Source organism: Alexandromys fortis, unplaced genomic scaffold (assembly GCF_014885135.2).
Source record: "Alexandromys fortis isolate MF-2015 unplaced genomic scaffold, M_Fortis_MF-2015_v1.1 scaffold_77, whole genome shotgun sequence".
NCBI classification, from domain to species: domain Eukaryota; kingdom Metazoa; phylum Chordata; class Mammalia; order Rodentia; family Cricetidae; genus Alexandromys; species Alexandromys fortis.
The window spans coordinates 7,707,981-7,735,685 of NW_026067967.1; the positions used below are offsets into that span (position 1 = coordinate 7,707,981).

Below are 27,705 nucleotides of genomic sequence, written 5' to 3' on the forward strand. Positions count from 1 at the left end.
TGGAGCGTGTCCTGGAACTAGTTCTTGTAGACCAGGTTAGCCTCAAACTCACAGAGATCTGCCTGCCTCTGCCTCCTGAGTGCTGGAATTAAAGGCATGTGCCATCACTGTCTGGCCAGATTTTATTTTTTTTTAAATATTTATTTATTTATTATTTATACAGTATTCTGTCTGCTTGTATGCCTGCAGGCCAGAAGAGGGCACCAGACCTCATTACAGATGGCTGTGAGCCACCATGTGGTTGCTGGGAATTGAACTCAGGATCTTTGGAAGATCAGGCAGTGCTCTTAACCGCTGAGCCATCTCTCCAGCCCCCCAGATTTTATTTTTAATAAAGTGTGTGTATGCATGTGTGTGTGTGCCTGTGTACCTGAGGCCAGAGCTATCAGATTCCCTCTGGAGCTGGAGTTATAGGCAGTCGTGTGAACTGTGTGTGCAAAGAGCTAGAACTCAGATTCTCTGTAAGAGCAGTGTGTTCTTAACTGCCAAGCCGTGTCTCTGGCACCCAGAAGGGCACTTCTTGAAGTCATACAGCTGTAAACAGCAAACTGGGTTTACAAACAACCCCCTCTGTTCCGATGGCCACACCTGGAACTGCCCAGAGTGAAGGAGACTGGTCTGACTGCAGCCCCAGCCGTGATGTAAGTCTGATTCACCGAGCCTCTGAACTCCAGTTCTGCTTCCCAAACAAGTTGCATTGGCTCCTGAGGCATGAACTGCCCTGAGCAGGGTCCTGTCCCAGCCACTTTTCCCTGGTTCATCACAGGGCTTTGACAGCTTCAAAGTGGGCTTTCTCAGACTGTGTCCCTCTGACTGGCAACATTAAAATCTCCAAGGACCCTGTTAGAGTATAGATTCTGGAGTTTCCTCTGCAAGCTGGAGACAGTGGAATTCATTGTTAAATTTTCCATCCATCGTGCTGAATGCACAATTTGATAGCAATTGTTCTCGAGATAACAAATAACTCCTTGTTACTAATGAAATGCTGGCGATCACTAACTTTTCAAAGCCTTTGTAAGTTAACCACTTTGGTCTCTCTACACAGTAATTGATTACTTGCAATGAATCATGGGATTGGGAAGGATGCAGATAGGAAGCTGGAATCCAGTGCAGGGTTCAGGTGAATGGATTTTCTCTGATACCCAGAGGAATCTGAGGTGTTTTATCTTGAGGATTGATGTCCAGGTCACGACTATAAAAACTCAGGTCCTGATATAAACATCCTTACCTCTGGTCTGCAGTCTTGGCTTCTATAAAATTACTTGACATCATGTATAAATCTCTTTCAGATATTTAAGTAAGGCTGGAGAGATGGCAAGGTTATAAAGAGCACTGGCTGCTCTTCCAGGAGACCCAGGTTCAATTCCCAGCACCCACATAGCAGTTCAGAAACTGCCTGTAACTCCAGCTCCAGGAGATCCAGCGCCCTCTTCTGGCTTCTGAATGTACTGGTCATTCATGTGGTGCATAGACATACAAGTTGGCAAAACACCCATATGCATAAAATAAAATTTAAAAAACATATAGCTCTTTAAATATTTAAGTAAAATATTTGTAATAAAGTGTAGTCAATAAGGTACAAAATTACAAAAAACAAGTTTATTTCTATTTGAGCTCCTTCTCAGGACATCAAGTGTACCGAAGGCACAATGGGTTCCAGAGACAAATTAGCAGGCGATTCTAACCACACTCAGAGAACCACTGCTGACTCCTCAGAAACACTTGCAAGAAGTGGAAGAGGGGAGATGCGCATCCCACAGGGGCAGCATTGCCCCAACACCCAAACGAGGCAGAGACAGAAGCTCCAGGGCAGGTGGGAGTTCAGGCTGGGGGTAGCCTGCCAGCTCTCTGCCTCTGCGGGGAGCTATCAAGGGAGGTGCAGACAGGGAGGCAGTTAGGCCCTGGCCAGGACAGTGGTCGTGACAGCTGCATACAGCCTCTCTGACCTGCACAGATGTGTCACTTATGGACAGGTGAGACCTCCTCCTGTGTCAGTAGACTGCCTTCATGCTGTCTCCACCGTGTCCCCAGCCCCTCTTCTCCTCTGGTTTCCCTGACTAGCTCCTTCTACGTAACTCCCATGCCAACATACAGCTTTGTTTACAAGCTTGGACTCAGACCTTCAACGAGATATTTGGCCGTGACTACTGCAGTTTATATTAATGTTTTGACAAGAACTCAAGCGGCAGCTGCCATAGAATGAGGTTTTTCTTCCCAGTCCTTTTTAATCTCCAAACAGAGGACTTCATTTTGTATTGGTACTGAGAGAAAAAAAAAAAAAAGCCTTTTCCTTTCTGTGGTGAAATCTTTACTGAATGCATGTGAGAAGGGTGAGTTCAGAATGATTACCCTGTAAATGCGGGCTGCAGCCCATAGCAGGGACTTCTCCGTTGGTTAAGTTGATACGATAGGAAGACCCAGGCTGGAGCTGGATGGCTCACTGGTTAAGAGCACGTTTTGCTCTTTCAAGGCACTTGGGCTTGGTTCTCAGCATCCACACGGTGGCTCACAACCATCTGTTACTCCAGATTTAATAGCCTCTGCAGCGAGTCTTTCTCTGTCCCACCAGCCAGCTCCCAAATAAGGACATGGAGACTTATTTTTTTTTTAATGAAAGTTTGGCCAATAGCTTAGGTTTGTTCCTAACTGGCTCTTATAACTTAAATTAACCCATTTATTTTAATCTACATTCTGTCGCGTGGCATTACCTCATCTCTCCACACTGCCATGCTGCTTGCTTCACAGCTGGCTGGGACGGCATCTTTATGAGACCCTGGGAAAACTGGGATAATGGTCAAGTCTTGGGGGAGCTAGCGGTATTTGTTGTTTAATCTCTGCGTGATGGGAAAGTGTAGAGCTTACCTGAAGTCTTAGCTGGATAGTCTGTGAGGCTGGACCATCTCAGCTAGCAGCTTTGAAATTGTTTTGGGTGCAGAATTTTGAGGCAACAGAGGCATTTGGGGAGCCATGCCTCTATATGCCAAGCCTCCCTGAGAGACTGCTTTCTCCAGCGCTATTTGGATATTAAAGCCTCCATGTTAGATACCAGTCCTCTTCTCTCATCCCCGGGCAGTACATGGATGTGGTGCATATACATACACAAAATAAAAATAAATAATTTTTTCTTAATGAAAGGCCCAGTTTTAGAGTTCTTGGGGTTTTGAAAGATAGTGCCAGTGCCAGAGTTTTGCTTGCTCTGTCACTTTAAGCAAGTCACTTGACCCCAAGCCTCCATTTTCTAATCTATTAAACAGAAATAAGAGCTTTGTCCTTGGAGATTAGTCTAAGATTAAATTACATTAACTGTGCAAGTCCGTCTCTAAAGCTTCTAGCACGCAGCCTGCACTGGCTATAAATGCATCCAGCAAACCCGGCATTACGAGGTGGCTGGGGTTTTTTTTGTTTTTTTTTTTTTTTTCCCCCTTTACGTTTTTGTAGGGGGTTGGGGGTGGCTCATACTGCTCTTACAGAAGACCCGAGTTCAGGTCACAGTGTCCAGGTTAGGCACCTTGCAAGGGCCTGTAACTCCAGCTCCAGAGAATTCAGTGCCCTCTTTTGGCCTCTGTGGGTATTGTTCTCATATACTCACCCCCCACACACACACATAATTTAAAATAAAATAATAGGGGCTGAAGAGATAGCCCTCCCCTGGCCTCCATTGTCATCCCTACACATGTGACACACACACACACACATCAACAACTAATAATAATAATAATAGTAATAATAATGATAATTGTTCTGTTGTTCAAGTTATTGGTTCTTTCTCTGTCCTTGATGAAGCTCGGAGCAAGTCACATTCCCTAACTGTACATTTGGGAAAGTCTCATAACTTGGTGAATCAAACTCTACTAGTAATTAATTATTTTTTTTCTTTTTCTTTTTTTTTCTTTTTTTGAGACAGTGTTTCTCTGTGTAGCTCTGACTGTCCTGGAACTCAAGAACCCAATCTGTAGACCAGGCTGACCTAGAACTCACGGAGATCCGTCTGCCTCTGCCTCCCGAGTGCCAGGATTAAAGGCGTGCACCAGCCACTGCCTGGCTCTATTAGTAATTAAAATATCCCATCTGACTATATATAAAAAGTCAATCTATTTAAAGTTACTGCTTTTCTCCCCAGAAGAGAAGCCTACTTTGACCTTGCCTCTCTCTCCGGCTTTAGTCCTTTTCAGGGCTGGTCTGTGTGTTTGGGAGCCAAAGCAGAGGCCCCACCGCAGGAGAGCCCTTGCCGAGACCGGCCGTGTTCAAAGTGCAGACCTATCAGAGCTGCTCCCCACCCTCGTTGCTATAATGCTCACTCTGCTATATATCTGGTGTCAGAATGTACATCAATCTCTTTGGCTGCTCTCATGTTCCTTCCTAACCCCTGAGCATCCCACAGCTCCTCTGCTCCTGAGTTGACCTCCTGGATCACCTCTAACCCAATGACACAGCACTGGGCAGTTTGCTCCAACAGACAGAGCACAATTAATGCATTCCACGGCCATTGTCCCTCTCTCTGCTTTTGGGCCCACGAGCCAGCTGTCTCCCTGGCCTTTGGGTTTCCCAGATGAGTCTGATCTCAGACCATCACAGCAACCCTTAAGGCCCTTGTGCCCTTGGACTCTCTACACAGCACCCAGAGCCACAGTGCCCTCCCCACCTTTGAAAACCCTGAGTGTGGAGCACAGGCCTCACGTGGAATTAATTGTCTTGGTGCCTGGGTGAATTTCTCCTTAAAAGGCTGGGATGTGGCCATTAATTATATTATTCTTATTAAGTCCCAGCATCTCTGATTGTCCTGGCCAAGGACAGGGCACCTAACTTCCTCAGCTCCTGTTTCCTCCACCATAACTTGATAGTAATGATAGCAGTGCCTGCCTCACAGGGCCTTTGTAGGTGAGGCACAAAGACAGTGTGCAAGGTGGTTACCCAGGCTCTGTCTCTGAGAAGATTGTGAGCTGCTGGCCCTAATTGTCATCCCTTATCCCAGTGTAGCAAAGCAAATGAGCCACCTCCTGGGAAGACCTGGCTTTCATGTTTGTTACCATCCCTTCTCCTATCATTATTCAAGAAAGTACACACACACACACACACACACACACACACACACAAGCAAGCAAACTGTAATCCCAGATACTTAGGAGGCCAAGGCAGAAGGATCGCAATTAAAACCAGCCTGGTCAACTTAAGGAGATTCTGACTCAAAACAAACAAACAAATGTAAAGTCCTGGTACAGCTTGGTGGTAGAATGCTGGCCTGGGATGTGAGGTACTAGGTTCAATCCTCAGCACTGTAAAACAGCAGTCAGCATATAAACAAGAAGGCAGCTGAAGCCAGCCCCAGACACAAGGTAATGGCCATTTGAGAAAGGCCCCACAACCTTCACGCAGGTCCCTCTGCACCACCACTAATTGGTTTATCTCTTTCTACTGCCCTTGGCAGCAGCCTAATTAAAGGTTTCGCTTGTGAGAGCCAGCTGTGACTGGTCGGCCAGCCATCTTTCCCAGAATCCCCAGGGCTCCCCTAAATGGTGGAGTTTCCGTGGGGAGGCAGAATCTGGGCTCCTCCAGGCTCCGTGCTGAGCGAGTGTGAGTGATGATCTGGAAGGTTGGTTGTGGTTTACACGTTTCCCTTCTGCTTCCTCTTTGCTTTTACTCAGTCAGACTTAGCTCTAAAAAGAGAAGAGACAAACAGTAATAGACCTAGGGCTGGGTGTGGTGGGACATGCTTAATACCAGCACTCAGAAGGCAGAGGCAGGCAGATCTGATATGGGAGTGTCATATATCAATCTGTTGATTTCATTGGTTAATCAACCAATGAACAATTGATTGGCCTCATAGCTTAGAACATAGGTGGGTGGAGTAAACAGAACAGAATGCTGGGGGGAAGAGGAAGTGAGCTCAGACTTGACAGCTCTGCTCTCTGGAGCAGAAATGCCTTGCTCCGCTCTCCCAGGCAGACTCCATAGCTCCTCTCAGAGACACACGAGATGAAGCTCCGACCCAGGATGGATGTAGGCTAGAATCTTCCCGGTAAGCGCACCTTGGGGTGCTTACACACATTATTAGAAATGGGCTAGTCCAGGTGCGAGAGTTAGCCGAGAAGAGGCTAGATATAATGGGCAAGCAGTGTTTAAAAGAATACAGTGTCCGTGTAACTATTTCGGGCATAAGCTAGCCATGTAGGCGGCCAGGGTGCTGAAGACGCAGCCCCGATGCTCTAATTACAACACAGATCTCTGTGAGTTCAAGGCCAGACTGGTCTATATACTGAGTTCCAGGACAGCCAGGACTACATAAAGAGACCCAGCCAAAAAAAAAAAAAAGATGGTAGACTTGCTTTCAACTTATGACAGTTTTTTACCTGGGCTTGTACTCTGTCCTGGGCCTTTTCAACCTCCTCTGTTTCCCTAGGTTATGGCAGAAGCCATACCACATGACTCAAATTGTTTGCCTTTCTGCCTTGCCCCTCACTACACTCCAAGCTCCTTGTCTCTCATGCCAGATACTGGCATAGTGCCAGGGTTTCAGAGCCCCAGGACAGTTAACTGCACCTCTGCTAGCAGCAAGGAGTCTTTTCCTTTCTAGCCTCTTACTGTGCCCAAGCTCCTGAGTCACTCAACCCAAGCACCTCCCAGACCACACCCACCACCCCTCTACCCCAAGTTCTTGAGTGAGTCCCTCCCTTCAGGCTCTTGAGTCAGGCCTCCATGCTGAAAATTTCATTCCCCAACAGCCACCTCACTAGTCTCCGTTGCCCTTTGAATGAGATGAGGGTTTTTTTTGTTTGTTTGTTTGGGTGTTTTGAGTCAGGGTTTCTCTGTGTATCTTTGGAGTCTGTCCTGGAACTAGCTCTTGTAGACTAGGCTGGCCTCAAACTCACCAGAGAACCACCTGCCTCTGCCTCCTGAGTGCTGGGATTAAAGGTGCGCACTACCACTAACTGGCTGAAATGAGGTGTTTTAGTTACTTTAACTCTCTGTGAAGGTGATGAGGGTCTTTACTTTGTTTAACTCTTTGTGAATGAGATGAGGGTCTTTACTTTGTTTAACTCTTTGTGAATGAGATGAGGGTCTTTAGTTACTTTGTTTAACTCTCTGTGAAGGAGATGAGGGTCTTTAGTTACTTTGTTTAACTCTCTTTGAATGAGATAAGGGTCTTTAGTTACTTTGTTTAACTCTCTGTGAAGGAGATAAGAATCTTCAGGTACTGTTCAGCTTCTCACTCTGAAAGTCCCACACTGAGCTATTCACCCAGCAGCCCTCTCTGAGCTTTGTCCTGGCCCTGGGCAAGGTCTGGGGAATCAATGCAGGTCCTGAGCTCAAGGGCCTCCTGTCTAGAATGAGGACAGCAGCTTGTCTAAAGACAGCTAAAGCAGTTCATGTGAGAGGTGGAGAGTGGTAACTGGAGTGGACTCATAGGAGTCACATTTGAGAGCCAGCAGGATGACTCACCCACTAAAGGAGCTTGTCACCAAACCCGATGACCTGAGTTTGATCCTAAGACTCACATGGTCAAAGGAGAAAACTGACTCCTGCAAATTTTCCTCTGACCCCCTCAGGTTCCCTGTGGTACTCATATGTATGTGCACATTAGAAAAATGTAACTTTAAAAAAAAAAAAAAAGATAAATCACATTTGAGTAGGTCAAGCAAAGAGATAGGGACTGGGTAAGCAATCTAGAGGGAGGAAGTAATATCATCAAAACCAGAGTGTGAGAGGGTATGGCTAAGCTGTTAGGATACCAGAGTGAAAGACAGTGGCCCTACTAGAGAGTTAAGCTAGACTGCCAGCCATCTGGTTGGGGAACCTGGCCTTGGTCCTTCAGATCCTTACTGGGGCCATCTACACAGGTAGAGCATCTCTAAAGTGACCCAAAGTGGGCCTCTTTTCTGTAGCATAATTTGCAAATATGATTTTATTCATGCATTTATCTTATTTATTTAGTCATACTGAAAACTGAACCCGGGGCCTCACACATACACTAGGCAAACACCGTATCACTGAGCTACATCCCCCATTTCTAAATTATGTTGATTTTTTCTTTTTCTCTCTCTCTCTCTTTCTTTTTTTTTTTTTTTTTCTGATAAAAGGTCTTGTTCCATAGCCCAGTTATCAATACACTTGTAATTACTTGCCTTGGCCTCCCAAGTGCTGGGATTGCAGATGGTCCCACCATTTATTTTGTTATTAAGAGAAACAAGATGTAGCATGCTTTGCTTTGCAAGCCTAAGAGGGCAACTGTCTGTTTGGTTTTTTCCCTCTATACATAAAGATTAATGTAGAATAATAAGAAAGTACCGGGTTTGTAGTTATCCACTTCCGAATTTGATTCCTGGTCCTGCAGTTCACTAGCTGTGTGCCCTTGAGCAAATCCATTGTCTATCTGCAGTGTGGTTTCTCAATTATTGATGAGGTAAAGTCTGTCTTACAGCATTGTCATGGAGGTCAAAGATAAATGCGTGCTTTTGTGAGGCATCTGGCTCACTCTAGACCCCAACATCCTCTCCCCTTTCCCTCTCCCATCACAGGGCACCAACCTAAGAATAGAGGATACTGGAGTGAGAACGGTTTTGTCTAATGTTCATTATTCCTTGGAAGATTAGGTATTCGGAGGCTTTGCCCAGCTGATGGCTCGGGACATGCTTGTCTCTGCTCTGTCAGCCTGGAAGAGCTCAGTGGGGGCAGCACCCAGCACTGAGGTGGTGTTAGTAGGGCTGTGGGCATGACTTTCCCAGGGACAGCTGCACAAGAGGTAAGAGGCCAGGGACAGTGCTTCCTTACCCCTTCTGTAACCACCTTTAGGTTCCTCTGTGAGGCCCTGTGGCTCTCAGGGCCCTCCATCTTAGTGCCCTATTGGACATCTTTGTCTTTGCGTTTGGTGAGGTTCACAGCCTGCCCACTGACAAGTTGTTAAAGGCCAGTTTGTGCCTTTGTGTGATTCTGAGGTGTTTCCCTGGCGTGCACTGAAGACATCAATCGGTAGGACTTGGAGTGTGCTTAAAATGGCAGCTGAATGCTGCATGCAAAGTGTGTGTCCAGCATGTGTGGGCTGAACTGGGAGCAGGTGATAGATAGCGTGGCCCTTCTCCCGTGGGGCCCATCGCTCATACTGGCTTGTATCTTCAGTTTTTTTTTTTTTTTTACTTCTTTCTGTGATGCATGTAAACTAGATCTTGAAGACACAGTTTCCCCAGAAAAGAAGAACAAATCCAAGGCAAGGACAGGCTATAAAGACACAGGCTACAGAACACGTTTCAGGCTTCTGCAGGGCAGCTTTGGAGCTTAAGTTGTGCTGTTGGGCAGACCTGATTGGGACCTCAGTGAACGTCTTGTACTTCTGACAGAGAAGGAATCTCCAGCCTGACTGGCTGCCCTGGGAGGTGAAAGAGTGGGCCTGTGAGCTGCCTGTCCTCCTGATATGGAGAGGGAGCAGGGTAGCCAATGGGCTGTGACCCCAGCTGGCAGTTGGCCCCTAAGGGCATCTGCCATGTGGAGTCACTGTCACTTGGGGTGTTATCTGAGGCAAGTGACTCAGCTTTCTGCTGTGGGTCTTTGCTGGGCTCTAGATCCCCTATAACTGGAGCTACAGATGGTTGTAGGTGCAAGGACTGAACCCAGGTCCTCTGCCAGAACAGCAAATGCCCTTAGCTATTGAACCATCTCTCTAGCCCCAAGAGGAAGCAACTTTATATTTTTTTGGCCTGAAAAATAGTTTCACATTTCTATTAGAGAACACAGCCCCCTCTATCCACACCATCTCCCACCCCTGCTTCCAGGTGGCCAGACCCTAAAAGAGATAGAACTGCACAAAGGTAAGGACACACCCAGGCCCCTACTACCTAAGGATCAGAGGCAGCCTGACTGTTGAGTACTAAACTCCACTCTCCTGCCCACACAAAGAGTGACCCCTGTACGAAGCCTAAATCATGCATGTCCTGTTCCCTGCCTTGGTCATATAGTATAGGAAAAGTATTAACTAAGCCTGCTTCTTCATGATCTAAGACTTATTCCCACAGAAGCCCTTAGCAGTAGGGCACCTTCTTTTGTCTGGTGGGGCTGAGTCACTTCAGGTCCTCCAACATACTGCCCCCTGTGCTCTAATAAAGGCCTCCTTCCTGTCTTCTGAGTCCCATCCGTATCAGGAATGAGACTTCCTAGCACTGGGGATGGCATTTAACCTCTGCATACACAAAATGATGCTCATCCATCAGGGTGAACCGGGAACTGGGGTCCCGGGACAAAAGCTACTTCTGTGTCAAACACCCAGAGCTGTTTAAAACGGCACTGGCTCCAGACAAACTGTTGCAGGCCCGAAGCCGAACTATTATGGGCTGTCCTAGCCCCTGACATAGCCCTTTGTTGACTACCTTTGTGTGTAACCTGACATCCTTGTGACAGGAACTCCAGCACCGGAGGAGCCGAGCAGCTTGCCTCAGATAGTGTGCTCCCGTGAATTCCTCCTCAGAAGACACCCCAGACAAACAGATAAGTGATGGGGGAGCTCTGAGATATCCCCTCCTGGGTGGCAGTTTTTCTTCCGCTCCTTCTTATGCCCAATCTCTGCATGACAGACTCCTTACTTCCTTCAGGGTGGAGTCGTTCTTCTGAATGACAGGGATCCTATGCCTTCCAATGCCATGGATTTCCTAACAATTTTCCTTTTGACTCCTCAGTTCCCTCCCACACTAAAACTGCTTAAAGAACCCACTGCGTTTAGCCTAGCCAAGCGAACTGCTTGTCCCCTGAATCCTGCCCGCTCTTGCTGTTTGCTTACACTTTGATGGAGAGCTCCAGCACCTGCCCAAGATGGCTTGAGGACCGTCTTCCATGAGGCCAATCTTTCCTGTCCTTTGTTAGTTGGGAGCTACTGTCCCAGAAACAGATTTAAGAAAATACCCAAAATGAAATGGATGAATTCCTAAAACAGCCACAAACAGTGATGTACGCTTCCCTGGTGGATGGTTGATCACATGTTTAACCTCTCTGTATTCAGTAAGAAGGCTCTTGGCCACAAATGGAAAACTTTATTAATCTCTATCAATCTGTCCAATCACTCAACTGGAGTAACCTTAGAAACACTTGTGACGGGGCTGGAGAGATGGCTCAGCACTTAAGAACACTGACTGCTCTTCCAGAAGGTCCTGAGTTCAATTCCCAGCAACCACATGGTGGCTCACAACCATCTGTGAAATCTGGTGCCCTCTTCTGGCCTGCAGGCATACATGCAGACAGAATACTCTATACACAATAAATAAATAAATAAATAAATAAATAAATAAAATTTAAAAGAAAAAGAAACACTCGTGACAATCTGATTTCAAAAGCATCTTTCCTGCGGGTGTGGTGCACACTTCTTTATTCCCAGCACTTGGGAGACAGAGGCAGGCGGATCACCTTTGTGAGTTCAGAGCTGACACAGAGAGTGCCGGACAGCCACGGCTACATAGAGAGACCCTGTTAGTTTCCCCGACAACCTCCTCCATATCTTGCCTAGTTACCAAAACATCCTCCAGGGAGCTGATATGGCAAAAGCTTGGTCTCTTATGCCCTGCCTCCCCTTCCTGTCATGGCGCATGTCCTCCTCCCCGTCACTCTTCTCCTTCCTCAGCTCCCTCTCTTCTCGATAAACTTTTACAGTTCATATCTTCCAGAAGTCAACAAATCCCAACTCCAGATGGTTTTACAAGTGGACAGTGCCCTCCTGATGCAGAAACACAGAAAACAGCTTCTGACCCAAAGGCCACTGTCTGGCTACCCACCCTGAGATGGGGGTCTCCAAACCCAACAGCGCCCCAGTTCAGCAGGAAGTAGCTGGACTGATTCCAACGCCCACCAATCCCTTAGGCACCCCATCCTCTCTTCTATAGAATCACCTTTCTGATTCTCTTAGATATAGACAAAAAGGCTGGAAAAGTTCGAGAACCTGAGCCTTCAAGTTATACAGGCCCCAATGGATAGGACTTCAAATAAGGCAAGAGCACACTCAGCTTGCTTGCGTTCATGCACAGACACCTGCCACCTAGAAGTCTGAGACTGACTACATCATGCTGAATGAATCCTGCATTAGCCAATCATGCATCCCCCACTCAGAGAAAGAGTGGCCTGTCATGTAACCTAAGTCTTGGATATCCCAGTTCCCCACCTTGACCATATAGTATAGTAGGTCACGTGTTTACTAAACCTGCCTCCTCATGGTATAAGGCCTCCCCCTTTCCCTGGAAACATTAAGTAGATGCTCTGTTTAAAACTCTCTGAGTACTGCCCTGTGATGTTAATAAATCTCTCACTTGGAGGATGATTCAACTCAGTGTCTCTCTCTTGAACTCCCTCGCTTCTCCCTTCTCAGACCCTCACAATTCATCTCTTCGGCTGCTGACAACACTGAGCATGTCCGTTACTTCTCTCAGAGTGAGCAGGAGGCCAAAAACTTAGCAGAAGTAGAATTGCTATGTAGAAAGAAAAACCGAGAAAAAGAAAGAAATTAAGCCATAAAAGCTTCCTTGTGCTTCATCATTTACTGATTTGAAGTCTTTGTTTTGTTTTACTTTTTGTTGTGTTTTTGAAATAGAGTCTTACTATGGTGTTCCCGCTGACCTGGGACCACTCATGCTTTTGGGTACTAGATTATGGGGCTGTGCCATTACCACAACTGCCTTTTAAAAAAAGATTTACTTTTATTTTATGTGTATCAATGTTTTGCCTGCATTCATGTATGTACGCCACGTGTATGCATGTTGGAGCCTCTGGAACCAGGATTATGGACGGTTGTAAGCCACCGTGTGGGTATTGGGAGTTTCAACAAGAAGCTCTCAGTAGGGTTTCTTTGTGTAGCACTGGCTGTCCTGAAACTAGCTCTTGTTGAGTAGGTTGACCTTGAACTCACAGAGATCCTCCAGCCTCTGCCTCCTGAGTGCTGAGATTAAAGGTGTGCACCACCACCACTGGCCACCTGGCTTTTTAAAGTGTTTGTGATTAATTTGAATTTAGCTTTCTACCCAACCTTTTTTTATTTTTGTGTCCTACCTAGGAAATATTTGCCTTCTCTGAGGTCACAAAGATTTTCTTCTATTTTGTTTGTTTGTTTAGTTGTTTGTTTGTTTGTTTGTTTGTTTTTTCTTAGAGATTTATGATTCTGAGGTTTGTTTTGTTTTGTTTTTTGACGTATAGTCCATTTCTAATTCATTGCTGTGTACAACAGGAGCGAGTGAGCTGCCGAGATTTGTTTTCCTTTCATTTGGACATCCAGCTTTCCCAACATTGTTTGCTGAGAACTTTTCTCTCTGAATTGCCTTAGAGCTTCTGTCCAGAGCAAACCTGTAAGCCACATCTGTAAGCCAGAGGTTTCACAGAAATGCTTACCAAACTACTCGGAACAAAGGAAGGGCCCCAGGGGTGTCGTTGGCCGCTTTCCTGATGAGAGTGGTCTCACATGGCTGAGAGTTACCAATCGTTTAGCAATCAGTCCACCCAGGCCCTGAGACTCTGCCAGCTCCATAGGACAATGCAGGTCAGCTTCAGCACACTGCAGTCTGCAAAGACCCACGTCTGCGCTCTCCTTCCCCGTCCCCATTCATACGCCCATGAGGCTGCCTCATGTGGGCAACACATTTGTCTGCCATAGCCGTCTAAGGTTTGAAATCAGGTGTCATAAATCCTCAAAATTGTTTTTGTCAATTTCTTTTCATATTATATATAATACACACACACTCATTAAAATCAGCTTGCCATTTTCTACAAGGAACTCTGCTAGGATATTGATAATGGTCACTTTAATTTATAGACCAATCTCTAGGTAATCATCTTACCAATATTGAATCTATTTATAACAGCTCTTTTGTTTCCCTCTGCAATTGTTACTGTTGTGTATTACAAGCACAGCATGTGAGAATTCTGGCTGTTGCACGTCGTGTGATTTCCAGGAACCTTCTTGGAACCTTTCATTCTTCTAGCAGCTTCTTGTTAGATCCCTGAGGAATTGAACTCATTTCCAGTTTCCATTTTCAGTTACCTATCCTCACGGGCTGTGCCTGCTGCGAGCGTGGGCCTTCTTTGTTTGAGACCACTTACCAGGTGCACAGGAACTGCAAGCTGCAAGCAGCCGGCGACCAGACGTCCATGGCAGCGATTGCGGCAAGCCACTTCCTTACTTCCTTAATGAGGGCTCCTGGCACCTTGACACCCGCCATTCCAGCTGTTACGCATGCCAGATCCTTCCATGCATGAGAGAGAGAGAGAAAGAGAGAGAGAGAGAGAGAGAGAGAGAGAGAGAGAGAGAGAGAGAGAGAAGGAATCCTTTCCTTGTGTAGAGTACTACTAAATCATTCTACTCAAACGGCTTACCGAGTTTGTTAGATGTTAGGGGATAAGAGAAATAAATCCTCAGTGATCAGAGCACTGGCATTCCCTGGCCACACCTCCCTTCTGCCGCTCACACAAAAGCCCTGAGAGATGCATGCCAGCATGCTCCCAGGCTCAGGTCCGAAAACTCCCCTCTGACCCAGCCGTTTCTGCAGGAATCAATCTTCCTTTCCCTCTAAAGAACAAAGGCTTTCCAAGCTGCTCCAACCCTGGCCCAGGGTCGTCCTCTTCCTTTAAATCTACAAATCCTGCTTCCTGAACCACCTCCTGACGATAGCTTGGCAGCTGACAGTGTCTCTCTGCTGCCTGTGCCAGGGTTCATGACCGAGCTGCTTCCTTTCGAGAAGGACATGTTCATTTAGCAAATGCAGACAAGACTTCTGAACAGAGCCTTGCTATGTTTCCATGGCAACATAAATTACTTATGAAAATCTGTAGGAAGATTTGGGACCATTACCAGTTAAGTACGGTCTCCTTTCTGAATAAAGCACTGGGAAATGTTGAAAACTTTATTGTGCAGAGGCTAGGGGACAAAATTTGATTTCCCGAGGATTTGGGTACAGAATAAATAAATCTGAGGCCTGTGGGGGAGAGAAACAAAAGTTTTACATGATGTAATTGGCAGCAGTCCATTATTCCAAGTCCCCACCATGGTGAGGAACACGCAGCTTTCCATCACAGCAGGAGAACTTGTTTCTTATACAATCCTGTTTCATTGTTACTCTAATTGTCAGTTCTGTTTAAACTGGAAACAAAACAGTGGTTTCTATCCTATTCCGTCACAGACCACACTCCCCCCCCCCCCCCCCCCCCCCCCCCCCCCCCCCCCCCCCCCCCCCCCCCCCCCCCCCCCCCCCCCCCCCCCCGTGCCCCAGCCGCTGCCCCACCCCACCCCTTTTGGGACCCCGCTCTTCAGTGGCAGGGCTCTCACAGCTGTCTGTAGTCTGCCTCTCTGTAATTGCTCCTTCAGTCTCTGCCCTTGAGTCAGTACAGCCGATGTGCTTAGAGGGACAGGGCTTTACTAAGAGAACGCACGTCTGTGTAGAGTGGGCTCAGCATCGGAGGCTCAGTTCATCAGCTGGTCGCTGAAGGCTGCTTTGTGCAGTCTGACTGGAAACTTGCTCAGCAGTAAGCCTGCTCCCGAAGCAGAGGTCAGAAATGTAACAATGACTGAATACATATCTGATTGTGACTGTTTTCATTTCCCCATCTGATAGGAATGCTGGGGAGGCAGAAGCTGATCTCAAGCCTGGAACACAAAGCACCGGAAATAATTTTTCTTAAATAAACAACTTTAATGAAAACCAAATGTATTTATTATCTAATTATCCACCACAGGCTTTCTGATTCTGACAGGAACCGGCCTGCATTGAGCCAGGCTTCACAAATGGCCAGAGGACTAGAGTTGAGAGGACTATGCCTCCTCCCCTTTTCCATCTCTTTCTTTCTCACTAGTAGCCTCAGCTGTCCTTGAACTCACTACAGAGACTAGGTTGGCCCTGAACGCGAGGATCCGCCCACCTCTGCCTCCATTGTGCTGTTTAAAGGCACCATTACACCGAGCCTATGGATTTCTTTCTGAAGATCCCCTCTCTGTTCTGGCTCAGGCTCAGTAGTAGTGTCTGTGTGTTTAGCTTGGCTTGCAGGTAACAACTTTCCCGTGACAACCTGTGTGGTTGTCTACAGCTGTTCAGTCCCAGACTACAGGACTGAGGAAGACTTAACCTGTGACGTGTACCAAGCCAGTCAGCAGCAGGGAGGGGCATCAGGACTCCAATGTTGTGATCCATTGGTCCAGGGAAAGGCTGTGCTGAGGGCAGGTGGGGGGCATAAGTCTAGACAGGAGGTGAAGGCAGACTTCTGTATGTGTCTGAAAACCAGATCAAACCCAGAAGCCACACTTTAGTGGCTGATCTGAATGTACCTAGCAGCCGCCCAAAGCCCAGGAAACTTGCCCCCAAGTTGGCAAACTGTCTCTGTGATTAGAGTTGGGGGCCTGGCCTGACCTCTTCTCAGTAAGTCTTCCCAGCACAAAGAGCCTCATTAGAAGAGAAGTCTAAAGAGAGCTCAGTAGCGGTCGCAGGAAATGGAGTTTAGGCTTAGAGCTACAGCTGGGTCTGATACGGGATGCTCTCTTAAAAGCTCATCCGATGTACCAAGGATGTTAAAGATTGGGGGTGACCTAGCTTCTCTCAAAGGGCCACTTCCCAAGCTTGATACAAGAGACTCCCCAGCCACGGGATCTGTGAGGAAACACAGAATGCTTCCAGGACACTCTTGGAGGGACAAAGAAACAGTGCTTAGGGGCTATGCTCGTGTCTCTGAGACCTGGTTCTGGAAGCTTCATGGCTGAGGAGGCTGGATCTTACCACGTCGATAGCAGGAGATCCAGGCCTGTATCCTAGGTCTGTGTAGCAGGCAGGGCTCTGTCTGAAGGGGAGGAGTCTCTAGAATCTTCCACACTACCCTGGACCAACAGCACTGACCTGCATGGAGCGCCATGCTGACGTGGGAGTCAGGTCATGGGGACCCGGGTGAAACTAAGGCAGGTGGCGAGGGAGGAGACAGAGACCCCCAAAGACCCTTGACTCCCAGGGGCTGGGGTGCCACTGAAGGAACAGGAAGCTCCCAACTGTCATTCCTTATCTTCCTCTCCTCGTTTCCCCATCTACACAAGGACACAACCACCCATACGCCAGACTCCTGGCATCTCCCGGTCTCCTCCCACAACCCATGTTCATTTGTGCCCCTGACCCAGGGTCCCTTCTCTGTCCCTGCGCCCGCCTCTCTCTGGATCAGTCTCTATATTCCTTTCTGGTTTGCCGCTGTCTCCTGCCGGGCCGTCAGTAGCCATTTCTCTCCACTGTCTCTTACCCACACCTCTGCCTCAGTTCTTTTCCAGAAATCTGGCTATATTGTTGGCTTGAAACTCCAGGCAAAGTCATGTTACAGAGAAGAGCTTCAGCCTAGCATGGCCAGCAGGCTCTCCATGATTGTTATAGTAGAAATACCTGGGTGAGCCGTGCAATCTTCCTGGAGCTGCTCCCTGCTCCCTCCTCTCCCTCCCATCCTCCTGATGGAGTTGATGGCCAGCTCCATCCCTCTCTGACTCTGGTCCAGATACCAAATGCTTCCAGGCTGGAGCAGGAGCTCCACCATGCTCCTACTCCCTCCTCTTTCAGGGCTCCGTCTTGCCCTGTAGTAACCTCAAATTCCTCTGCCTAACGCACTTAAGTTCCTTCAGCATCTGTTTTTACTCGTCTGAGTTCCGCAGTGTTCGGTATCTCCCCAGGCACTGGGCAAAAGAATCTGAGTGAATGAACAATTGTGGGTGGGAAATGGCGGGAAGACCAGAGAACCTCGGTGCGGCAATGCTGAGCCTGAGGAGCCTACGAGATGTCCGGATGAAGGCCCAGGCTGCACCAGAACAGTGGGCCTGGAGCTCTGACAGGGGTCTCCCAGAGACAGTGGTCTCTCCACAGAGGAGCCGATTATCTAGAGAAATTCAGAGAGCAGATGGAAAGTGGCTCCAGTAATGAACAGGGGAGGTCGGAGCTCGTCAGGACCTAGTCTAGCCAGATACTCTCGTCTTACAAACGAGAAAACAAAGGCCCAAGGCAGGAGGGCTGATCAGCAGGTATAGGTGAAGCTAAATGGGCGCACAGGGCTTCATGTACAGCTCTGTGTGTGGTCCCCTGGCCTCCAGCACACTGGGCTTCACCGTACAGCGCTGTGCTCAGTCCCCTGGCCTCCAGCGCACTGGGCTCCATCATACAGTGCTGTGCATGGTCCCCTGGCCTCCATGTTTGCAGTTCTCATCTCTGAGACCTAAGAAAAGGAATCACAGAGGGTGAGAGAGGCCTTGGAACAACACAGCTCCACAACCGTCCACACTAAACCCTTCTTCCAAGCACAGCTGTCTATAACACCCGCCCCCTCCAAGGGACAACAGACTAAGGCCTCTTGAACCCAGAGCTGCTGCCCAGATGCTCCTGCCCTCAAAGTGGAGGATTGTTTGAGCCTTCAGCACCTACAGTTTTGAACTTGGTGGGCCACCTACTTTCCATCCTTATGGCAGATTAGAAAGAGCCAAGTAGCCAGGCTGAATGGGTGCAGGTCTGTCGCCTCAGCTACTGAGGCGGCAGGGGCAGGATAGTTCACAGCCAGCTTGAGCAACAGTAAATTCAAATCTTGGGCAATATAATGAGATAAAATTAAGAAGAGGGCTGGGAATATAGTTGAGCTAGAGAGCGCCTGCCTGCCTAGCACACGGGAGTCCTTAGGTTCAGTACCAGAACCACAAAAACAACAAAGTCAGATGAGAGGAAACCATGTGATTGCGAGAGTAGAAACACTCATGGGGGGAGGTGGACGTGTCACACAAGGGACAGAATAATAGCCATTTGCACCCATATGGTGGCCATCCTAACCACACACAGCCAGCACAAGTCCTGGCTATTCTCCGAATGATGTGGGGGACATGCTCTACACTAAGACACGTCGCTGAGATTCCAGTCCAAAGTGACCAGGTTGCTGCTGGTCTGGCACCATAAGAGGCAAGCATGGGAGGGGTCACCCTGAAGGGTCTGGACAGTAAAGGTTCCTCACCGTGAGAAGTGGGGAGAGAAGGGCTGGAGGCTCCTGCCTCTCATACCCTCATACTCTCATACTCAGGCCCTGGGCTGATCTCCACCACCACACAGCAAGCATCAAGGGGGCCTTGGTATTTGCTGCAAGGCTGCAGGGCACCGGTCTCCACCGAGTCCGAAGCTCTTTAGCCTCGCATATGAGGCATCCCATGCTCACTGAGCTCCCAAAGCGTGAACAGGGCAGGGTGTCTCAGCCCTCTTTAGAGACTGGGCTGGGCATATAAGACCTGAAGGTGCGAATAACTGTCCTGGGTCCCCAGAGTCTAGGCCTGGGAAGGACCCTGAGCTCTCCCTCTGAGATCCATACCTGGGACAGTCCTGAGAGAAGGAAATCTGTTGGTCCTCATGACAACAGTGGTACCACCTCCTGGCCCTACTTCAGCGAGAGCCGCAAGAGTGGATCAGGAGCCAGATTCCTGTGTGGCCGGGGCGGGGACATCTCCCTGCCCTGTGATGTTTCTCATCACTGATGCTTTCTTTGACTCACAGGAATGAATTCAGAGCATGGACAGACATCAAGCCTGTGAAGCCAATTAAAGCCAAGCCCCAGTACAAACCCCCAGATGACAAGATGGTTCACGAGACCAGCTACAGCGCCCAGTTCAAAGGGGAGGCCAGTAAGCCCACTGCTGCTGATAACAAGGCCATGGAACGCAGAAGAATACGAAGCCTCTACAGCGAGCCTTTCAAGGAATCCCCGAAGGTGAGACAGCTCTTACTGAACAGCCGAGAGGAAGCGGAATAGGGGGAGGGAAGCTCCAGCTAGCCCCCTTCCCCGAGCTCCTGATGAATCATGCCTTTCTTCCTCAGCACATGGCCCAGGGCCGTCTTCAACAGGTACCTCAGTTAAGTTCAAAGGGCACATTAGAAAGGAGCATTACATAAAAGTAGCTTAACAATTGGCTCAGCGGATTCTGTATTTGAGAAACGCAGGATAAAAACAGCAGAAAAATCTCACCTGGGTGCCAAATCCCCTTGTTCTAAAGGAGCCCTGCTCTAGCCTCTGAGCAGCTGGTCCAGGGTTGCAGCTCCTTACCTGGCCTGTTTTGCAGCTGGCGTTGGCCCTGCAGCTCCTTCTCCACCCTGCTCCAACCCTGGAAAGGTCCTCCCCTCCCAGTCTCTGAAACACATCCTTCCATCATCCTTCCTCCATCAGCGCCGCCCGACAGAGTGCCGAGTGTGTCACAACACACTGAGTGCAAGAGATGTTCCTGGTTATTCATCACTGAAGTAGCGGTTTCTGAATGAGGATTTGGGGTTTGTTTGTTTTTATGCTAACACTGCTCTACCTAACTTCATCTCAGTATGAGTTCGATAACAGGAGAAGCGTGTCGGGCAGAGCTAGCATGGTAGGCTCACAGGCCCACTCCTGTAAGTCAGGCCAGATGGGGAACATGGCTGGCGACCATAACTCCAGAGCCTAACTGGCCTTTCTCCAACTTTGTCTTCAAGTCTAGCACTCAGCTGGTGTTTCCATTGTGCCAGGACCAGCTTGTAGCCAAGGTGACAACAGACAGACCCAGTTTGTCTGGGATGTGTCTACTTTGAGCACTGAATGTTTCGTGGTCCTGGAATACCCTGCCCCAATCCAAGCAAATCAGTTAGTGAATGGCCCAGCCTGGGAAACCCATCAATAGCTCTGTCCATCCACAGACGAAATGGGCTCCAGGATATAGGTTGGCGTTGAAGGAGAGAAGATTCCTAGTGAGTGAGGAGAGGTTATTGGGGAAATTAGGGGTGGTCAGCAAGGTTTAACATACTGACCCAGCAAACCCAGTTACTCCAGAGTTCTCTGAGAAAGAAAAGGCAAGACTATGTCTTCAGAATGAGAGGGAAGATCCACAGAAGGGGCCTGGAGGCTGGAGTGACTGCCCTGGGGAAGCTGGCAAGATCCAACCAGAGATAAGCACATGGCTGGTAGTGCCTGTTGCCTGGCTGGCACTCAGTTGTTCCGATGCACTCAGCACCCCCGGGATCAACTGTGGTTCATCTCTATGAAAGCATACCTGCCCCCTTCAGTCTGGGCCCACATGACCGCGTATCCCTCTCCTTGAGATGCGCAGTGTCTTGCACACTGACTACAGCACCGCATGCCCGGGCCTGAGGCGAGGGAGTGAGGCACAGCCTTCCAATGAGGAGGGACAATAGATTCTGTAACTGCTATCTAGCCCACCACCTGGCCTGCTCCGGGGGAGAATGACAGGGCAGGGAGCGTGAGATGGTGACGGCGTTGCTACAGGATGCCTACAGATTCAGACGACAGAAACCAGGTGCCCAGACGTGGTGGAAACCCTGCCCTCACTCTGCCTGTCACTATCGTTATTCTGTTGCTAACGCTTCCATGTCTTTCTCTAAACCCCTCTTCCGCTCCCTCCTCTTTGTGTTTCTATACGTGTGTTTTGTCTGTCTGTCTCCCCATGCAGGTAGAGAAACCTAGTGTTCAGAGTTCCAAACCAAAAAAGACCTCAACGAGCCATAAGCCCCTGAGGAAGGCCAAAGACAAGCAGGCGGTATCAGGCCAAGCCGCCAAGAAAAAGACGGCAGAGGGCCCCAGTGCCACCAAGCCCGACGACAAGGAGCAGAGCAAAGAGATGAACAATAAACTGGCTGAGGCGAAAGAGTAAATGTCCCTGCACTTTCCTCCCCCTCCCCTAGACCTCTTATCTAAACCAACAAACAAAAAAAGGCCACAAAATTAATTAGAGACTTCCCATCTGCCTTGGTTCTGAGTGTCACAGGAGCCCTGCAGCTGGTTTTTTTTTTTTTTTTTTTTTTTTTTTTTTTGTTGTTTTCTGGGAGGAATCACGTTTCACAGACTGAGGCCACTGCCTCTCCCTATGGGTGGCACAGCATCCAGCCAAGGGTCCCCAGGACACCAGGAAGCATTGTGCACTGGCTATGAACTCCCTGTGGGTCTGGGTTGGGCCAGGCCTCAACTGCTGCCAAGTGCGGCTCCTGGCGGAGCTGGAAGTGCCCGTGCAAGGCATCCTCCCCCTGTGCCTCCCACAGTTCGGATTTCGGACTTTAGGCAAATGTTGCTTCTCAAGTTCGTTAGATGCTTACGTGTTACCCAAGTCCAGCTTGGGCTTCGACAGTTAGAATTTGTGAGCATGTTCAAGACAAAGGAAGAACAAACCAACCTTGGCCTTATTGTCAATGAAATAGAATTCTGTCTGTTATCTAGAAGTAACCCTCTCCCAGAACCCTCAGTTAGGCGTGTGTGCCTGTGTTTTGTGCCTATTGGTGGGCTTTGAATAGTGTATCAAGTAATAGGCCACTGGCTGGGGCTGGCCAGAAGGGGCAGAGGGTGAGTGTTTGGGATGCTGTAGATGTTGTAGAGGACGCTCCCAGCCGTGGGAGCCCACGTTCCCTGTTTGCCCTCAGCATGCTGCCAGTGTTGCAGAGAATAGTCAGGTGTGCAGGCGGCACATAGCATACTTGTTGTGATTTTCCGTTCCTAAGGCATGCAGGTGGGGTGTGTAGACACCGCAGCAAATACAGTGATGCCCCCTCCCGCCCCAAGCTCTTGCTCTGCCTTCCAGAGAGGCCAGCGCGCTGAGCATCCAGCCAGAGTCTGGGTGGTGAGCCCTGCTAAGGGCTTAGCAAGCATCTATGCCTTTGGAAGCTTAGAATCAGCTCTCATGTACTTTGTATTGCTGCATTGCCTGTGTGTGACTGTAGCCCCCTAGAGTTGTGTTGTAGGAATTAGGGAGTGGTTATGAAAGAAAACCACCCTCCTTACTTATGAGGGAACACCAGAGCTGCTCTGGTGGCCTATAGATTGCTCCTGTCCTGGAAGTCCGTATTTGCTCAGCATTCTGAGTAGCTGGGATGGTGCACCACAGCTTGCTTTCTCTTGTGGTAAAAGTGATTCAGAGGGAAGGTCTCATGGCTGTCTCCCTCAGAAGTCCCTTCAGGTCCTTGTAGTTTGGGAGGGCAGAGCTCCCGAGCTCCGGCTCAGTTTTGCTCTGCTGACAGTGAAGGTTTCCTTTGCACCTTTTGGGGCTGGTTGAGACACGTTTGTAAATTAACTCACCAGCGCTGTGCAAACCTTCGTTATTCAACAGAACAGACTAGGAAGAAGCCTATGGCATCAGCTGACATCGTCTTTTCCGTCTCAGGGCGTGGACTGAGGGAGGCTAGAGAAGGGAGGAGACATTGAGGAGTCTCGTTGCCACGACTCACAGGTCTTGATGCCTGTCCAGAAATACCTAAAGCTCTGTACTGTTTCTGGCTACGTCTTAGCCAACCTTACTGTTTACTGAGAACTCTATGAAGTGCTTCAACTGTAGCCGCCAGCGCACGCTGCTCTCAAACCCTGGCAGCAGCAACATCTGCTGCTAGCCACACTTTGATTTCCCTATAGAATAGCTGTGTGTTTTGTAGATCGAGTAAGTCAGAGTTTACAATGCACAGGGGATTCTCCGTTCACCGTTCATGTTCTACCTTGTGTTGGGTACTGTGCCAGGCTTGGTTGGCACACGGGTCTCTATAGCGACACTTCCAGGTGCATGGCTGTCTCTCATGTGCTTTGAGTTGAGTTGGTGATGTGCACACTGTAGTTTGTCGTAGCTGACCACAAGGACCCCAGAGCCTTAGGGGCTGAATTTCTTACCCTGCCCTGCCCGAGGCTTTAGATGACCTGGATAGTGTCCCCTTCTTTTTCACACACACACACACCCACAAAAATTGTTTGCAGTCACTTTGACACTTGAATGTTTCACTCCACTGACAAGAGACTCCCTTTGATTTCTACTGTTTACAAATCAAACTCAGCCGGCCTTGCTCTGTCTCCCACACGCGCCGGTCAACACTGACTTGTGGTTCCTCGAGCAGTGTTTGGCGTTGCCTCTCTGCAGGTGACCACGTCCGTCCCTCATTCTGTACATTTCCCTACTGTTCCCTGCTCATCCCGGGCAAGAGGGCTGGCACAGAGACTTTTTTTCGAGGCCCGCCTGCGAAACTCCCCCAAGCTGTGCCCAGGTTTACCTTCTCCAGCCCCAGCTCCTGGACATCCAGCTGGGTCACTGAGGCAGAGAGGAAGTGTCTATGATTTTGTGGCCCAGGCTTTGTTGCATACCACAGATTGTCTATGTACCACGTAGTGCACACCTCTCTTGGTGCTATTTCATTCCTGCTGTTAGTTAAAGAATGACAAAAAAAAATTCATGTATAGCCAATTGATTGTGGCGTCTTGTGGTCTGTGCTTGCTCAGAAAGCAAACCAACAGGTTTTTTTTCCAGTCATAAATAAATGCTAAAGACGAACACCACCTTCTCGATCGCATTTCCTTGGTGAGGCCCCGCTGAGTAGGTAAAGGTAAACACCTTTGGCGTCTGAGCCTCTTTGTGCAAGATGAGCTGTGCCCTGCAGGTTTCCCGGGGTCTCCATAATGCAGCTTGCCTCTTTTAGATTCCCTCTCAGATACTAATTGCAAGCAGTCAGAGCTAAATGTTGGGAAAGGCGAAGATGGACCCGGAGGTGCCCTGGCCAACAAGGTAGTGTAACGATTTCATGCCTTGTTCCCGGAACAGTGACCACCTGCGCCACTCACTGCCTCCCGGGGGTGAGAAGCTGCCGTCTAACTCTTCCCTTCCTGTGGCCAGGGGATGGCAGAGACGCCTTTGCTTGCCCGTTTAATTCACAGTCATGTCACAGGTTGCACCCAGAGCTTGGCTCACTGTGTCGTGCATGTGCCTGACATGGGGATTAAAAAAACAGCCACAAGAGTGGCTAAGGCAAGGGCCCAGGGAGCAGGGGACTTAGACGCTTAAGTGGAGAACGGGTTTTCCTGTGGGGCTGGGAAATAGCAGGAAGTTTCCTGTCAGGGGGCTCTAAGGAGGGTGCCAGGATATAGGTACTCTGGGCACCTGGGGCAGGTGTCAAGGCAAGGGCATAGATTCAGGGAGGGGAAGGAGTGGGGTCGGTGGAGAACCACATTAGCTCACTTTGTTGTCCTTCTGGTAAAGCAGGAGACAAAGGCTTTGCTCTCATGATCCCTCCAACATGTGTCGAGTGAATACTGTTGTGTGCCAGGCTCAATGCTGGGCTAGGGGAGCCAGGAGACTGAGACCAGCCCTCTGATCACAGTGGGCATGAAGGAGGAGTCTGTTCTAGCTGGTTCCATGGATGAGAAAGGACTCTGCAGATGGGTAGGTGCTGATCAGGTGAACAGAAGGGAACACCCCCAAGGCATGCCAAACAGAGGGGATGTGCCCAGGCGAAGGTGTGGAGGGGCGGGGTGCAAAGGCCAGAGGGTGCAGAGTTCTGTGGTAGAAAGGGTGGCTACTAACCGGGGGCTCCATTCCACGTGCCCAGGTTGCACCCATGCCCTGCATGCGTCTGCCATCATGCTTTGTGCCTCACCATGCCACAGCCACAGGTCCTTCCTCGTTCTATTTAGGAGCCCCGGGGTGGTCCTGCTTCTGTGCTTGGGAATGCAGTGTCAAAATCAATCTGTGTATTAATATTTTAAATCACTATTTATTTCTTTTCAAGATGGGTGGAAAACATTCCACCCATCGTCAATTTTATATGAGGCAGGATACACAGAAACTGCTCAGTAAATAAAGACGGAAATATGTGTCAGTTATCTCTCCCCCCAGTTAAGGGAGACTACATAGGACTGGGAGATGGAACAGGGAAGGGCAGAGGTGCAAATGGAGGCAAAGGAGAGAAAGGGAGAATTACACCTGTGGCTCCTGCTGCTGCCCAGGGCTCAGCACATGAATCTACACGTCAGTGACATGTCTACACGTCAGTGACTTATCTACACATCAGTGACGTATCTACACGTCAGTGACGTGTCTACACGCCAGTGACATGTCTACATGTCAGTGACTTATCTACACGTCAGTGACATGTCTACACGTCAGTGACTTATCTACACGTTAGTGACGTATCTACATATCAGTGACATCAGTGACATGTCTACATGTCAGTGACTTATCTACACGTCAGTGACGTATCTACATATCAGTGACATCAGTGACATGTCTGCATGTCAGTGACTTATCTACACGTCAGTGACGTATCTGCACGTTGCTGACGTATCTACACGTCAGTGACATGTCTACACATCAGTTACGTATCTATGCGTCAGTACATATCTATCTACACGTCTTACTCATATCACTCTCTAAGACAACCAACAGCTAAACCACACATGCAGTTTTAGAACAGGCCACCATTGCCGAATTAGTTAGAAATGTGTTTCAATTCTTGCTTCAAGTACATATACATTTAGTGCAGTTGCAGTCAGCATCGGTCCCAGATCACAAAGGCCGTGGACCCCAGCAGCACCTCGTGGTGGTTTCAAGGGCACTCCAAAAACAACTGCTTTGAAAGAATTCCAGCTACTGGATTCTTTGGAGTCTGTGGACCGAATAGCATCCAAACGTTTTCTACTTCAGACAAAGCCTTCTTCCTATGAGTGCCACGAGGCAGATAACAACAGAAGAGGCAGGAAGCTCCTAGGGGAAGGCCCTGGCCAGGTTGGCCCAGCCTGAAAAACAGGAAGCTTAGGGCTTGCTGGGGTGAATCAGGTTCCCAACAAGTGGGACCCTTAAGGAAGATTACACCTAAAGCACTGGAAACTGCACTGTGGCTGGGCCATCGCAAGCCCTCCAGCGAGCTTGCCCAGCACTCTCTCTAGACATTGGGATCTGATGCAAACTGGAGAAAATCAGAATTGGACCAGATCTTTGCACTCCTGTTACCAACTGTGGGACGAATCCAGAGGATATTCCGTTCCTAAGCAACACATTTGGTATCGGAGGAGCCAAGATAAAACAGGCATCCGGCATCTGCTACTGCAGACTGGAGGCCACTCCTTGGTGTTTTTATTTCCGACCCTGGAGTCGAGCTGAAATGTCCGTCTCTGTCCTCGTGTGAGTGGTTTTGGCCACTTGCCCACTAGGCATCACACTTAGCTGTCTCCACAGAGGGGCCTCAGGCGTCTTCGCTGGGGCCAAGGATATTTTAAGCACACAGAAAAGTAAATTGTTGCCACTGCTGCGGGGCTGGTGCTGCTGGAGGGTTCTTGAGGCTTGCAAGCCTGACCATGTCACCCCTGCTTCAAACCATCGGCTCCGGCTCCCACGGCCTGCGGAAGCTCCTCAGTCACCATGCTGCTTCTCACCTCCATGCCTTCCCCACGCTGTCCCTCCTACCCAGAATGCCCTTCTCCTGCTTCTCACTGGCTAACTCATCCTTCGAGACTCGGCTCAGGGGACCGCTCCAGGATGCCTTGCCTGCACCCTCCAGGCTGGGTAAGATGCCCCCTGTGTGTATCTTCATCACGGAACTCATCAACTCATCACATGTCCTGTGTCATGGGCTCATACACGTGTGTCCCGCCCCACCCCACCCCCACCAGGGGAAGGGTCAGCTCCTCTGTCTTCTACATCCTTGCCCAATGTCTACCACTGAGAATGTGTGGATGTCTGAAGTGTTTTTCTGAGTGAGTGGGTGGGTGAGTGACCATAATCACTGTGCGCCCCACATTCGCCATGGCGCCTCCACAAGGCTTCTTTATTCTGCCTGATAACTGCCCCTGCTCTTAAGAAAGAAATGGCTGAGACACACATGTCACAGCAACAACGAAGCTGAGAGCAGCCATTTTTATGATGGCCTCTGTTTGGGTCACCAGCCCCTGGCACTTGATGTAGCCAGCCCCCCTTTCTATGCGTTTTCATGCACATTTTGTGATTTC

The 27,705-nt window shown here is 49.0% G+C and overlaps 1 protein-coding gene across 2 annotated transcripts in view; it reads left to right on the forward strand.

The window, feature by feature from the left end:
• Positions 1–5,791: 5,791 nt before the first annotated feature.
• LOC126508899 (microtubule-associated protein 6-like) overlaps positions 5,792–27,705 on the forward strand; it is a 32,369-nt gene continuing 10,455 nt past the window's right edge. The window contains exons 1-3 of one of the 2 annotated variants that reach the window (XM_050154387.1): positions 5,792–6,016; positions 10,384–19,695; positions 21,416–21,612. In XM_050154387.1, coding sequence (XP_050010344.1) covers positions 19,462–19,695; positions 21,416–21,612 — 431 coding nt within the window. In that variant the 5' untranslated portion in view covers positions 5,792–6,016; positions 10,384–19,461. The remainder of the gene's footprint in view (positions 6,017–10,383; positions 19,696–21,415; positions 21,613–27,705) is intronic. The other variant, XM_050154388.1, reaches the window with a different exon arrangement.